This window comes from Aspergillus steynii, assembly GCF_002849105.1.
Source record: "Aspergillus steynii IBT 23096 chromosome Unknown P170scaffold_3, whole genome shotgun sequence".
In the NCBI taxonomy this organism is placed as follows: domain Eukaryota; kingdom Fungi; phylum Ascomycota; class Eurotiomycetes; order Eurotiales; family Aspergillaceae; genus Aspergillus; species Aspergillus steynii.
Window position 1 is genome coordinate 113,310 of NW_020194400.1, and position 13,066 is coordinate 126,375.

Genomic DNA, 13,066 nt, shown 5'->3' on the forward strand with positions numbered 1-13,066 from the left:
ATAAACACCGCATTTACCCGTCTTTCTTCCGATTTCCGGCCTGAACTCCTCGATTCTATCATGCTGGTGATGTCTATGCGATATGAGTGATCATCAGGCACCGACCAAAGTGAGTATCTTGGATGACAACTCGAGTTCAGGCTAAACATGTCCTCCAGTTATGCCAATCCAACAGGCCTTCAGCGACCGATGGAGATTCTCCAAGGCGATGCGCAGAGAACGGCCGTTGGCCACGGACTCTGAATACATCTGATAAGTAATGACCAGATTCTATATTTGCCTCCTTGCTAGCGGATAGTCAAAGTACCCGACTTGTGCATTTGACACTGACACGCGAGGGACAGATTCATTGAACATGAGAGGGACGCGTGGCTTTCAGATAAGGACCAACCCGCAATGCTTCGACAACGTCAACATGCATCTAACATCTTGAGAACGCATGTTTCTCCCGGCCAGGGTACCGCTACCAAGAAAGAGTACCAAAAACCAGTCCCCTCCTACCCTCTCAACGGATTCGACCCAGCCATCCAAATCACCACTCTCGTGAACCGCCCATCCTCACCAAGATCGAAGAAATTACAATTCTGCATATCACTCGTTGTCCCGTCCTCCAGCTCCCCAGTGTATCGCTGCTCCGTGGAGACTTTGCGCGCCCGCTCGTCCACCGTGATATGCAGCACTTCATGCAGCATGGTTTTCGAGCGCATGAAAGCGGCGAACATGGAGCGGATCTCGTCGACGCCGGTGAGCGTCACATGGTCTGTTCGCACGGAGAAGGTGGCGTCGGGCGCGAAGAGCGAGAGGGTCTTCTCGAGGTCTCGGTCGTCGACGGCGGCGAAGTAGGTTGTTACTCGTGCCTTGAGGTCGTCGTATGTGAGGGTGGAGGTCATTCTGAGGGAGGATTTTGCGGTATTGAGAAAAACGGAATTTCGGAGGCAGTTGGTGTCAAGTTGTCTCAAACTTGCGGTTCAGAACGGGGCAGTGGGATATTTATACGATGTTCGACTCCCCCGCTGTGGACTGGGCGATGTGGGCTGCCGCGCTTAGTGCAATGGGGCGTCATGCAAGGAGGGTCATCGTTAGTCAAGACTCGGTGAGTCTCCAACAAAACTCCCCATGAATTCTACAACACTCCGATATCAAATATGAATTCATCCTACTGCAACACCGGCACGTCCCAATCCACCCACCTCTCGCTCTCAAACTCAATCCCCGGGTAATTCTTCTCCACCGTGGTATTGGCATCCTCGCCCAGCAAAAACCGCCTCACAAACACATCCAGATCTTCCCTCTGCTGATCCGGGAATAGACAATGCGAATGATCCGTCGACATCGAATATCCCATACGATCCGACACCCCCAGGGCCTCCCAAACCCGTCTCGCTGTGCCCATACACCCCAACGAAGACCACGGACCCAACCACTCATATCCCACATTATCCACCGACAGAAGGGCCCTAGGCGCAACCAACCCAGCCAGCATATGATGATCAAACGGCAGACTCTCAACCTGATCCACATAATCATCAAAGTCAGTCGAGAACCAGACATTCTCCTGTACGATCTGCCTCGCTGTCTGAACATCCCCGGACCCAGCATTCTCAGTCTCACAGAGTCTCCAACACCCTGATCCACCAGCCCCAGACTCCTGCGGCACCGTCAGAGCAATTCGAGGATCAAACGCCCCAGCTACCAGAGCACCCTTGCCGTTGCGCGAACACCCAGTGACGCCGAGCTTTGTGGTGTCGATACGAGCTGAAGGAGTAGATGCCAGCGCATCGATGAGGACGGAAACGCCCCATGCCCACGCCATCAGTGCGCCGGCGCTGTGGTCGCTGCCGTAGAGATCGTAGAAGAGACCTTTTCCGCGACTGGACTGGTCGGTTTGCTGGGCGATGAGTCCGTTATCGAATGTGATAGTTGCGATGCCGGACGAGAGAGGAAGACTCAGCCCCCCGTAGGCGATCATCGCCGGGAAGGGTCCTTCGCCACCACCGGAGGGAAGGTCGATGGTCACATCGAACGTGATGCGTTTGGAACCTTCGGATACAGTAATAGAGAGCTTATTCTGCGAAAAGGAGGTGGTCGCATTTGCAGGAACAGGAGGCTTCGTGCCTAACTCGAGCTGTTGAAGGAGACTGCTGATGTGCTGTCGGCGACATTCCCATTCTTCCTTTGTGGCGACCCGGTCGGGATTGGATAAAGGATACCATGAGAATGGGTCGGGAAGGGTAGATATGAGCCTCAGGTCAGACAAGGGAGGAAGTTCGGCGCATTGTGCCATTACTAGGTAGGGTGTTGTTAGGCTGTTTTATACTTCGACGGAAACCAGTAGTATACTTACCCTGCCTGCAGAGAAGTGCGAAGGTAATCAACCAGGAATTGATATTCATTTCGATTTTGTTTGCTTTTCTTTCCAGATGCTCCAGATTCTGAGGGCAGTATTTGGTCACTATCTATAGTTAACCCATGCTGTACATCCGCTCATCCGATGGCTAAGATAGATCAACAGACACAGTCTGAAACAACCAATTAGCCTAATCCCATACCATAGCTTAGGATAAAAAGATTCTACCGACGGTTTGCTAAATCATGGAAGGTACACGTTTTGCCTTAAACATTGGAGGCTAAATGTCCCCGTCAGGAGGCAGTATGAAGGTGAAATCCCACAGCCGACTTCACCTCCCGGTCGGAAACAGCTGCCGTCCGCCGGAGCACAAGGCTGGCCTGTCAATTTTGCAGCGGAAAGGCACGGTATTATGTTGTAAGCTATCCGAAATCAAAAGCGTATGCGTTGGACTGTCCAGCGCGATTGTTGGAGGATCGTGGAAGGGAAGCTCATCCCGAGCGGGACGGACCGAAGTCATTGCAAATCCATGGAAAAGTGTGCACAATCGGACTGATTGGTTCATTCTTTCATTAATTTGTTCATTCATTCGTTCATTCATTATACTGGCGCAAACATGCTAACCTGACATCCACCAACAAGTGCTGTTCTACAATGTGGAAATACCCGAAACCTGGACTTGCCTTTGGACTCCCCCATGAGGGGCATTTCAGGCCTTGGCTCATGCAATCTTTGGTCCTCCCATGCCTTTCCTTCTTGGCGCTGTTGGGTATCTATTACAAACAATCGAAAATTCACCCCCGTGTTGAATTGGGACAATTCAAGCAGCCCAAGCCTCTTGAAGGACCTTCTGTCCCCGGGCTAGAACCCGCGAAGGCTCCTCTCCCAGCCACTCACATTCCAGGCGATCAATGTTTGCCTCGATCTCCCAGGCACGACCGCCCTCAACATACATCGACGTGCCGTTGAGCGAGTCATCGGCAAGAACACCCGCGGAGACCTCAGCGACCTCCTCCGGAGTGCTGACGGGCAGGCCCTCCTTGACCCAGCGGTCATGCACCTTCTTGGTGAGGACCGTTCGAGAGTCGGTCATCCAGGGACAGATGGTGTTGATGCGGAGGTTGTGGTTGTACGGGGACGGGAAGTACGGTCGCAACGACCGCATTAGACCCTGAACGCCATGCTTCGCTGCCTGGTACAGGGATACTCCCGGGGTTTCCTTGAACCCAGCAGCACAAGAGAACAGTAGGATGGAACGGTCCACGCCAGGCCCGCGGTTGTGACGGAGGTACACGCTGGCAACGCGGGTCACGTACATCGAACCGAGAAGGTTCACATCCAGATCCTTTGTAGAAGGAGCCTAAATAACACGTTAGCCTCTACTCCGAGAGAGCGTATCCCCGGACGGAAGCCATACCTGTCGAACGGACTGCAGACTCAGTTTCTGGTCGAACCAGTTCTCCCCGGTCTCCATGCTGCCGGCAGTCACGACGACATGGTCAATCTTCCGGTAGGTCTTGAATGCACGATCAAAGAGATCGACGACTTGTTGATAGTTGGTCACATCCACGTGCTGGAAGGTTGACCTGGGCGGCTTGGGTGGCATAGCCGGGTCGGAGATAGCAGGCCATTGTTCTAAGCATTTCCTGCTCAGAGCCTCTCCGCGGGCATTGTCAATATCACCGATGACCACATAAGCGCTGTTGCGACAGCAAAGCTCAACAAGACTAGCGCCAATTCCGTTCGAGCCACCTATCACGAGTTAACTAAGCCCGATATAGCGCTGCAGGCATACGACGATAGTACGTACCCACAATGACAATGACCTTCTCGAAAAGAGCCTCCTGATCGACGGCCGGGGAAAACTGGGTCAAAGGAGCAGCAGAGTTGGAGGACAGGACGGGTTCTGTAGGGGCAATCATGATGGAGGGGAGGGGCCGGTGGGGAAGAAGTAATGTACGGTTGAAATAAGTCCGGAAGGGGCAGGGAAAGTCAGAATTGGGGGCTAGGGAGCAGAAATATGGAGAATTGAGGGTGAACGAACAGCCCGACCAACCCGGGATTCCACGGGCCTTTTATCCTGGAAGTCACAGAGGGCATGTCTCCTGAGATTGCGCCGGTTTGCTTCTTTCTCACCCCCCTTTAGTTCTTATCCACCAGTATCACGGCCAGACAGCCACCAATAGGATGGGAGCGCTCCAACCAGAAGTCCTCGATCCCTGGGTCTCGGTGGAGAATGCAAAGGGAGTGCGTTCGGACCACTTTCGCGTCGACACAGCTAGAACCACTATTCCGAATGTATCTAGTAGGCTGGTGCAGCGTAGCGTTCTGCCCCCGCCGACCTGTCAGTCCGGCCGTCGTAGCCCACAGTGGATCAATCGATCGGCAGGTTGTGCGGGGGAGTGAGACGACGGCTGGAAATATCTGGGGAAGGATATGCGAGTTGCATGATGCGGAAGGATGATGGAAGGAGGACGGAAGAGTCGACCGAAACCAGGAATGGCAACAGGATGTGGTGGTGAGAACCTGTTTTGACGGCGAGAGTTGACAGAGTTGACAGAGTTGACAGAGTTGGCGGAATCAGGATTTGGATGACGAGGAAAAGAGACTCCCGAGGCACCCGTGCCGGATGCCTCAGGCTGTCCCCTCAGGCAGTCTTCGCTGCGACTTCCCGTATTTCCCGCCCTCCTTCAGCCAGCGTCTGCAGCCCGACCAAGACCACTCCGGATCGAGGCAAATTCTCTCAGCCATCTGCTCCCTATCTGCGGAATCCTCGACCCCTTGCCGTCCTTCGTCAGACTGGCAAGCCACCCGAGCACAAGACCTCTGTCCAAGACGCGGTGGAAGTTGAGAACTGGCCGCCTCAGCCGGCGCCACCCCTCTCAGGCAACCGAATGGCGTTCAGGTGCAACCATCCAATGTAGCATCCTGGCCCCCTGAGGCATGACTAGTCTCTCGTTTGCCCAGGGGTCGAGTCGACACAACGGGCAGAAGACGAAGACCAAGAGTTGCGAGCCGATCTATCGCCTGTTGTGGTGACCAAAATCCCATACGATTGGTGGCCTGCGAAGTTTAGCAAACGGCCGATACGTCATTCCGTCCGTGGATCGGATGCGTCGAGGCGGCCTCGACTCGATGGCCCAGGATGGCGGTGTTTTCGCAACGACACTATCCTCTCTATAACAGCATTCCGGCAGCCACTAATGCAAGTGCCAGACCTCAGGAATGTGCGCTAACCATTCACGTCCTCGTGCAGCCTGTTCCCTGTCTGCGCGGTGATGGAGATGGCTTGACGGGCGCTGTACGGAGCAAGGCCACTCTCCCTTGGCTTCTATCCATCTCACTCGTCTGGAACCCTTCAATTGTGCTCCAGACACACCTGTGATTTACGTTCAGGCCAACGCGCCATGGCTGACCGCCATCATCAACGCGGCCATACTGACTTTCGGGTGTGCGCGATGATGCAAGCGGTATTTCGCTCGACCAACAAAATCCAGCGCCTAGAAGCAAAAGGCCAGGCCATTGATCCGGCATCGAATAGTACGGTCTCAGCTGAGCGGCTCATGTGCCGAGATATTTGGTCCGACCAACAATTGCCCAGCCTTGAGGCTAGGGTCTATTCTGAAGATAGCTTGACCTGCCCTTTTCCGGACAAGAGAGATCCTACGGAACACGGTGCTCCGCCGACTTTCCCTCGTATTTTCCAATCCCGGTCGCTAGATTTTAATTTCTCGTTCATATTATAATTATCGCGTCGACGAACGGAAGCATGATTAGGCGAAGGGCCGCCAGGGCATCGAAATGACCGAGCGTTCCGGTGGAAACAAATCGACGTTTGGTCCAAGTTTCGTGATTCTCCACCGGTCCCACTGACACCATGTGGAGGAATTTAGCAGCCTAGGGAGCGTAACTGGCCAAGCGATAGATAACAGACTCGAAAACGAGGTACGTGTATCCTACAGTGCAAACCGGTTGTGTACAAACTACTCCGGGGTAGAGACTTGTTTGAGGAGTGATCGGAGTCGAGCGATCCAAACCGGTCTGTTTCACGCCAATGGAGTCGAATGCATTGGTTCGGACGCCAGTCAAGGAAGACCTCGGCTCCACCGGCGATTGCCCCGCGGGACGGTGAGCCGGTTTCTGCCTGCCCATCGTAGACATTATTCGCTCTTGTGCACATGTTCTGTTCAACAGGTTTACTCACAGAATATTGCGTACGTTTTGGTCTAATCTTATGGATTATCGCAGATCAGGAAACTCAATCGCTCTCCGGAGTGCTATTTACTTATCTCTCGCTGATCTCCCTCATCTTGCTGATCTATTCCAAAAAGGCCCAAATATTACGCTATAGCTCATTTTGCGACGCTATCCAGATATCCTCTTCAAACATGTCTCAATTTTGTGATTCCTATTTTACTATTCTATTCTCGGAGGTCCTTTCCCTTTCTTTCTCATTATATCACGATTTGATTGAATTGATCTGGTTGTATGGCTCAGTTCATGAGTGTATTCATCAAATAAAGACAAGAAAAGCTCACGCTCTGGAAGTATTAGCGCCACGTTATTGCAGATCCTGGATACTTCCAAGTTGTTTCCGCACTCTAGCTTCAACCTTGCCTGTATCCAAGTGTTCCTTCTTTTAATGTGGAAAAACACGCAGGAGGGCGGTAGCACATAGAATGGGCAACCATCGATAACCGCTTAGCTGTTAGATTCAGAATTAGAAACGTGAAGAACAAGAATCTAGTTAGAATTCAATCCCTTGCAATTTTCCCCTGTGCCAAAATGGTCAACGAGCCCTTGTTTACAAGAGATAACTGGTATGTTCGTTCTAAGCGACAACGCACCAGTGTCGCAGGCATCCATCCTGTCCAAAGTAAACCTTGAGATTACTCGGTTTCTTTCACCATCCTCCATCAGCCTAAAATAGAATATATCAAAGTCTATCGAACCGGACTACGAAGAGAATTTGGATATTATTCCCCCTCCCCTTTTTCAATCCTTCGACAGTTCTACCAAAGGCTCCTTGGTCATTTCAAAAGCTAGCAAGTTGAGGTTTGCTTAAAGTTAACCATGCTTGGTCGAGGCACCTAAGACGCTAAATATGTATTTGCGTTTCTTTTTTCTGTTTCTTTCCTTTCAAGCACACTTGCCTACAGACTATTCGGAACTGTGGAAGCTTACTTGTCGCTAATTAACCGTGATAAAGAACACTATGTTTATAGATAGTTTCTAAGGCGAGCAAATTGGACACTAGACCTGGTTCCGCTTCAACGCTATTGGAATATCATTGGATTTAGCTGATGGGGTTATGTAATAATTAACCATAATATTTGAAGTGTGTTCTGGGGCATATTGCTCATTAACTTGCCTTCCTACAGCAAGCAGTACTATAATTTCTGAGCATGTTTAATTGTCATGCTGTATCTCACCTAATGAATAATTACCACCCAGATATGCCTTACGTCTAGTCTCCACTGTTCCCTAGGGACATTTGCTTATGTCAAGAGCATCTCAGGGTACTTTATATACATCTTTATTCTGAGGATAGAACATTCAATGATGTCTTTGGGGGCATTGCTTCGAGAGACTTCTACATGCCTCGTTCACATGTATCTACATATTGCAAGTTTTGGGACAAAGAACAAGGGGCCAGAACGTCACAGAAAGCTTTACATCCATAACTTAGGAAGTCCATATTTTGCTACAAGTTACCTCTGCTATACACAGGCAGGGTCGTCTAGAAAGGGTAAGAATTCAGGCAATGTCTGTTTGATGCCTTATTTGCACGCCTTCCCGTCAGTCTTAAAGTTCCCATGTCTGAAAGTGTTTCTGAGTCGACAAGACTTGAGAATTTGTTCATTACTCAATTCTGTTCTGGTCTACATCTAACATCCATTTTATCCAATCGGGTTGATTAAGAAAACCCCCATCCGTAAAGGCAAGGCAAGCATGTAAAAAGGAAAAGGAAAAAAAGGGAGAAGAAAAGAAAGTGATTTAGTTTATGAACAATGTAAAAGGCTAAATTCGATAGCAAACCACAAGCGATGCGACCATCTATCCTCTATTCTATGCCATCTTGCCCCGTCAACTGGATGAAGCTATCAGGTCTCAATGATAAACCTCTCCCTTGAACCATTTATTGAACCGCCTTCTGTTCAAACTTCTGCAAAACTCGGATATGCTCCTGCTTGAGGGCCTTGAACTCGTCGTCGAGCTGGTTGTGCCACGGGTATAGGACAAAGACTTGGAAGGCGAGTGCCGACGAGGCGACTCCGAAGTTAATAAGGGAAATTCCGCGCGTGATAATCATTTTGGTATAGAAGTGCCTGTCAACTCGCACTTGTCAGCCAAGTCGAATGCGATCGCCTTACAAAGACTCACGATCAATAGAGTGGAGAGTTTAATCAGGTTATCAACCTAGCGCTAGATACGGTATGGCCGGGAACGACGAAAGGAGATACAGATAAATGAAGGAATGGCAGATGGCACGACTTTCGCAGAAAGCGTAAGATAGGAGAAATTAAAAGAATGGAAGATGCAGAGAAAGTCAGGGGAGTCCCAGGGCGAGAACACACCTCCTGTTTTCATATGCGACGGAGAACGGTGGGTCTGCAACGTGGCGGAGATTGTTCGGATCAGTCGGATCCGACTGATAACAACGGTCTTGCCGGACTATAAAGCCCTGCTCACGCCTGCCAGACGCCATTACCTCGGTAATTACGGAATGATTCAGGCTTTGGGCCGAATTCAAGGATGAATGTCAGAATTGGGTTTAACTGCCGGTGTTTGTGGCCATCGCGTTCAGCATTGCTATTTATGGAGAGGCTTTTCATCATGATGGAGGAATTGTTCGCCACCCCCTCGGGCTTTCTCGATTTCTCTTATTAAACGCTGTCTTATAGTGGCATTTACTACCTTATTCTCTACATTCCTTTCACTCGTGTACCAGCTGGGAGAGCTTTTTGAATGCAGAAGGTGGTGTTCTCATTGTCTGTTGGAAGCAATCCAGTGAACCCTCAATGGTTGGTGAACGCACTTAGTTAAGCAATAAACCCTTCTGAGTCCCAAAATTACCACAAGATATGACCAAGCAAATATTAAACCATAACGATTTACCTCCTATGTCATTCATTCGATGGCAAATACATTGCTGGCCTAAGCATGAATCACAGCCGTTTAATCAGATCAGCGGTCGAGAACTGTTATGATCAGCCATCAATTCCAGCCACAGATGCTGACTCAATGCCGTTGTCAGGGTCCATGGTTAGAAATTGTTAAATCGGCAAGCCGAGCAAAATCATCGGTCCTGGCAAAGGCAAAGATCCGAAGATATGTAATTGACATCATGACATCATTACGTCATAAGCCGGCCATTCCAGACCACGTCCATCTACCAGATTTATAACCCTCGCCTCCGCAACAAAGCTATATAAGGGCATTGCGAGTAGAGCCTCAAGACAATGAATCGACTATCGTTCAGCCTCAGAAGACAATTCCTTACCAGAAACCCAAGTGCTAGTTTCATCCGACAGTATACGCACATTTCACCACCAATTGCATCAGTCACCAGACAATACTCTCAAAAGTACAACGGCAACATGTCGACCGACCCTCCTCGCAATGAAATGGTATACCTGCCCGGCGTGCTCTCGCCGAACCGATCCTTCGGTGTATTCCGCAAAGTCCTACACACGGGACTATACTCGCAATTCGTGGCCATGGAGGTACCTGTGAACGGCGAGATCGGAGACGAGGTATGCAGTCCAACAAGCCCCTCCTGGCGACCTTTCAATATAGTCGGTGACTAACAATGCACCACCGAACAGAAACACACCGTCGATCAAGTCCTCCTTTTCACCTCGGGAATCGGCAAAGCCATCGTGGCCGGAAAAGAGCAGGAAGTGAAGCAGGGCGACACGGTGATTGTTCCTGCGGGCACTCAGCACCAGTTCTTGAATGTTGGATCGGCGCCCTTGGAAGTGGTCACTATTTACTCTCCCGCAGAACATCATCCTCAAACGGTGCACCAGACTAAGGCTGAGGGTGATGAAAAAGAGGAATCAGGCCAGGATGAGCCGGCGGAGTGGAGTCAGAGAAGTAAGGAGGAGAATGAGAAATTGGGGCTTGTAAAAGTGTAAGAATGGGATGTGTATAGGTTCGTGGCGTTTATCTATTGTGGGTTAATTTCGTGTAGTATTTCTAGTTGATGAATCTTTGGTGGAATGATAAAGGACCCTCGTCATACTCTCCCATATCGCGCGCAACGAAACAATCCCTCAATGACCCTTCTCTGTATTCAGAGGCATTCGATACTCCACAAATTCACATTTCGCATCAGCGACCGTGTCATACATTCGACGGGCAGGCGTGTTTGTATGATACGCAGCCCAATACAGTCTCCTGCAGCCCTTCTCTTCCGCGGACTTAGCAGTAGCCTCGATGAGCGTCCTGCCGCATCCTTTGCCGCGTAGCGAAGAGTCCACGAATAGATCTAGGCCGTTCATCAGCATCGCAATGGTTCACTAGAAGCTAAAATAAAACACACCACTCAAGTAGCAAACATGATGCGGATTCCACACACTCTGGTGGAAGAAATAATGCGCGAGTCCGACGACAGCGCCCGTGTCGTTCACCAGCACATGAGCTTGGAGGTTGCCGTCTGGTTCGACAATGCGCTTGAATGTATCTTCGTATTGCGATTGAGGGAGCTCAGCCTCGCAGTGCGTGATGAATTGCTTCCAGAGGCTAGCCCAGGAAGCGTAGTTCTCCGGCTTGAGGGTCGTAAGTGTGATGGACATTGTGCTTTTGTGTTTTGGCGGGGAATTGGTCTAGCCATGGCTGGGATGGTATTTATACCTGGCTGTAAATGGCGGGATTGGGCATTGGATGAGCCAATTCTGATTCGCTACTAGTGTGAGTGCATTCGAGGGTTATTGGTTGCTAGCCTTAGTTTTGACATGATCGCGCCCTAGCGACTTTGGGCCTCGCGCTGTTGGCAGCAGATTGGGCACTTGATTCTGGCCCCCACCTGTTCTGGTGCTCTAATCTATTTTTCAAGCAGAGAGGTTGACTCAACACATAAATATGCTTATTGTCGACATTTTGTCTTTTGGCTAAGTGTGAAGTTATCTGCAATGATGATGTTTCATATCAGGTTTATATAGCGCGAACCGTTGCCGACTCGGGGGATACATCCAAGCCCCTAAGAATCAAAACGGTCGCCTTTTTCAGCTCCAACCAGGCAGCGTGCGACTTTGAACAACCATAAAATGGAATCCCACAGGGGAACAAGTTCTGTGTCATAAGCTTATGCTGCTGATCGCCCACACTTATCCATCTCTCGGGATCGAAAGTGTCGGTATGGCTGCCATAGATATCATGCGAGTGTCGGACAACTTCTGAATGACAGACAATCGTAGTCTTTGCGGGAATAAAGCTTCCCGATATTGACATGCCGCGAGTCGGAGCCTCGGCTTCGTGATAATACCTAGTGGACGAGCAAAGTCGCGTCGATTCTTTCATGACTGCGTCAAGATAGCTGAGCCTGCTGAGTTCACTCCACCTAGGTATCTCCAAGAGTATATCGTCACCAAACGCTCCCTCTATCTCCTGTTTCAATGTTGACAAAATGTTCGGGTACTTGGAAAGAAAGTCAAAGGTCGATACGAAGGCGGCAATGACGGACTGGAGTTTGAAATCCACTGTATAAGGAGTTGCACTTTGCGCAGGGTATAGACCGGGGTCTGTCGGTATTGTCTGTCCGTTTCCAGTCCAGTGACATTCAGACCGTCTAGAACGTCGAAGAGGACAGTATCTCCGTCGTGATTTAGCTCTTGGGTTATTCATCGCCAAGCATGGGACGATGGATGGTGATACAAGACTACCGATGTGACTGGGGTAGTAATCGTGTGCTATCGCTGTCGCATCCGTTGCGACATCATCCATTGACAATATGTCAATGAAGGCCATGCCTAGATAATGCAACATTGTTGGGAAATCCGTCACATGGTGCGGTTTGACGGTAGTGATGAAATTGGCGACCAGACGATCAATGGTGCCTTCGTATACACTCGCGTCCTCAAGGTACTCTGGCGTGCTCTCTGGGAACATGCCTCCCGCCCGAGATTCCGGTACAGACAATCCATGACTATCGGAAGAACTTGGCTAGATATTCAGTCAGTCTCCATATTTCACCCATCTCACAGCTATAGTACCTACCTCATTCAATTGTCCGTTCTGCCGACACGTCCGAAGAAGTGTCTCATCGGAAACACTGACACTGCTCGGTCCTAGCCGCACGACTCTACCATACCTCGTATGAAGATCAACCAGACGGCGACCATAGTTGGAGGTATCTCGAACCTGCCACAACCAGCAATCCGAAAGCCCAGTGTACCATGGGCCGGGAATTGATTTCAGCCGGAAATAGTTCCCAAGGATGCGAATAAATGCTAGCAATATCAACAATATCGCCACAGCGCGCTCAGACATTTTTCCAGTCAGATAACCTGAGCATTGTTGCTGGTCGCGCAGTATTCAAGACAGTTGCCGAGATGTTGCCAGCGAACCCCTGATGTGTCAGTGATTTCCCCCAGCCGCGTTATCCCGAAGGAAACCGTCACTACCGAGATCTCCCGGCGTTCTGTGTATGCTCTGTCGCTAAACATCATGGGACTATTATTTCCCTCAAATCGCACATAATATCAAGACAGTCCA

At 50.2% G+C, this 13,066-nt stretch overlaps 9 protein-coding genes across 9 annotated transcripts; 2 read left to right on the plus strand and 7 right to left on the minus strand.

The window, feature by feature from the left end:
• Window positions 1-210: 210 nt before the first annotated feature.
• On the minus strand, window positions 211-970 carry P170DRAFT_435212 (nuclear transport factor 2 family protein). Its single transcript, XM_024848888.1, has one exon. It carries the CDS (start codon window positions 888-890, stop codon window positions 498-500), a length of 393 nt encoding a protein of 130 aa, XP_024705206.1. The 5' UTR covers window positions 891-970; the 3' UTR covers window positions 211-497.
• A 29-nt stretch (window positions 971-999) lies between these two features.
• Window positions 1,000-2,733, minus strand: P170DRAFT_133501 (putative extracelular cellulose binding protein (Cip2)). Its single transcript, XM_024842427.1, has 4 exons — window positions 2,580-2,733; window positions 2,515-2,519; window positions 2,345-2,452; window positions 1,000-2,286 (listed from the first exon to the last, which is right to left on the minus strand). The coding sequence occupies exons 3-4, from the start codon at window positions 2,391-2,393 to the stop codon at window positions 1,157-1,159; spliced, it is 1,179 nt and encodes a 392-aa protein (XP_024705207.1). The 5' UTR covers window positions 2,394-2,452; window positions 2,515-2,519; window positions 2,580-2,733; the 3' UTR covers window positions 1,000-1,156.
• Window positions 2,734-3,167: 434 nt separating this feature from the next.
• P170DRAFT_424349 (putative 3-hydroxyacyl-CoA dehydrogenase) lies at window positions 3,168-4,269 on the minus strand (the record flags this gene model as incomplete). Its single annotated transcript, XM_024847560.1, has 3 exons — window positions 3,168-3,707; window positions 3,765-4,099; window positions 4,158-4,269. 3 exons carry the CDS (start codon window positions 4,267-4,269, stop codon window positions 3,168-3,170), a joined length of 987 nt encoding a protein of 328 aa, XP_024705208.1.
• A 2,040-nt stretch (window positions 4,270-6,309) lies between these two features.
• Window positions 6,310-7,087, plus strand: P170DRAFT_133508 (uncharacterized protein). The gene has a single exon (XM_024842428.1). The coding sequence runs from the start codon at window positions 6,526-6,528 to the stop codon at window positions 6,988-6,990; it is 465 nt and encodes a 154-aa protein (XP_024705209.1). The 5' UTR covers window positions 6,310-6,525; the 3' UTR covers window positions 6,991-7,087.
• Window positions 7,088-8,364: 1,277 nt separating this feature from the next.
• On the minus strand, window positions 8,365-8,676 carry P170DRAFT_435215 (uncharacterized protein). The gene has a single exon (XM_024848889.1). It carries the CDS (start codon window positions 8,658-8,660, stop codon window positions 8,487-8,489), a length of 174 nt encoding a protein of 57 aa, XP_024705210.1. The 5' UTR covers window positions 8,661-8,676; the 3' UTR covers window positions 8,365-8,486.
• P170DRAFT_133678 (uncharacterized protein) lies at window positions 8,483-9,433 on the minus strand. Its single transcript, XM_024842430.1, has 3 exons — window positions 8,926-9,433; window positions 8,739-8,841; window positions 8,483-8,672 (listed from the first exon to the last, which is right to left on the minus strand). The coding sequence occupies exons 1-2, from the start codon at window positions 9,054-9,056 to the stop codon at window positions 8,763-8,765; spliced, it is 210 nt and encodes a 69-aa protein (XP_024705211.1). The 5' UTR covers window positions 9,057-9,433; the 3' UTR covers window positions 8,483-8,672; window positions 8,739-8,762.
• Window positions 9,434-9,948: 515 nt separating this feature from the next.
• On the plus strand, window positions 9,949-10,488 carry P170DRAFT_473491 (cupin domain-containing protein; the record flags this gene model as incomplete). Its single annotated transcript, XM_024853047.1, has 2 exons — window positions 9,949-10,104; window positions 10,177-10,488. The coding sequence occupies 2 exons, from the start codon at window positions 9,949-9,951 to the stop codon at window positions 10,486-10,488; spliced, it is 468 nt and encodes a 155-aa protein (XP_024705212.1).
• Window positions 10,393-11,327, minus strand: P170DRAFT_133624 (GNAT family N-acetyltransferase). Its single transcript, XM_024842429.1, has 2 exons — window positions 10,896-11,327; window positions 10,393-10,841 (listed from the first exon to the last, which is right to left on the minus strand). Exons 1-2 carry the CDS (start codon window positions 11,146-11,148, stop codon window positions 10,627-10,629), a joined length of 468 nt encoding a protein of 155 aa, XP_024705213.1. The 5' UTR covers window positions 11,149-11,327; the 3' UTR covers window positions 10,393-10,626.
• Window positions 11,189-13,009, minus strand: P170DRAFT_133858 (putative cytochrome P450 monooxygenase). Its single transcript, XM_024842431.1, has 3 exons — window positions 12,569-13,009; window positions 11,296-12,514; window positions 11,189-11,210 (listed from the first exon to the last, which is right to left on the minus strand). Exons 1-2 carry the CDS (start codon window positions 12,839-12,841, stop codon window positions 11,507-11,509), a joined length of 1,281 nt encoding a protein of 426 aa, XP_024705214.1. The 5' UTR covers window positions 12,842-13,009; the 3' UTR covers window positions 11,189-11,210; window positions 11,296-11,506.
• Between the last annotated feature and the right edge of the window lie 57 nt (window positions 13,010-13,066).

What these genes read in the sequence shown, in the direction of transcription:
- P170DRAFT_133624 (XM_024842429.1), bottom strand. Translation starts at nt 11,148, where the DNA reads ATGTCCATCACACTTACGACCCTCAAGCCGGAGAACTACGCTTCCTGG. An exon ending in TCATGTTTGCTACTTGAGTG is followed by an intron (nt 10,842 to 10,895) that starts GTGTGTTTTATT and finishes TGAACGGCCTAG; the next exon opens with ATCTATTCGTGGACTCTTCG.
- P170DRAFT_133858 (XM_024842431.1), bottom strand. Translation starts at nt 12,841, where the DNA reads ATGTCTGAGCGCGCTGTGGCGATATTGTTGATATTGCTAGCATTTATT. An exon ending in AGAACGGACAATTGAATGAG is followed by an intron (nt 12,515 to 12,568) that starts GTAGGTACTATA and finishes CTGAATATCTAG; the next exon opens with CCAAGTTCTTCCGATAGTCA.
- P170DRAFT_435215 (XM_024848889.1), bottom strand. Translation starts at nt 8,660, where the DNA reads ATGATTATCACGCGCGGAATTTCCCTTATTAACTTCGGAGTCGCCTCG.
- P170DRAFT_133678 (XM_024842430.1), bottom strand. Translation starts at nt 9,056, where the DNA reads ATGGCGTCTGGCAGGCGTGAGCAGGGCTTTATAGTCCGGCAAGACCGT. An exon ending in GTCGCATATGAAAACAGGAG is followed by an intron (nt 8,842 to 8,925) that starts GTGTGTTCTCGC and finishes TTTCTGCGAAAG; the next exon opens with TCGTGCCATCTGCCATTCCT.
- P170DRAFT_133501 (XM_024842427.1), bottom strand. Translation starts at nt 2,393, where the DNA reads ATGAATATCAATTCCTGGTTGATTACCTTCGCACTTCTCTGCAGGCAG. An exon ending in CGCACTTCTCTGCAGGCAGG is followed by an intron (nt 2,287 to 2,344) that starts GTAAGTATACTA and finishes CACCCTACCTAG; the next exon opens with TAATGGCACAATGCGCCGAA.
- P170DRAFT_133508 (XM_024842428.1), top strand. Translation starts at nt 6,526, where the DNA reads ATGTTCTGTTCAACAGGTTTACTCACAGAATATTGCGTACGTTTTGGT.
- P170DRAFT_435212 (XM_024848888.1), bottom strand. Translation starts at nt 890, where the DNA reads ATGACCTCCACCCTCACATACGACGACCTCAAGGCACGAGTAACAACC.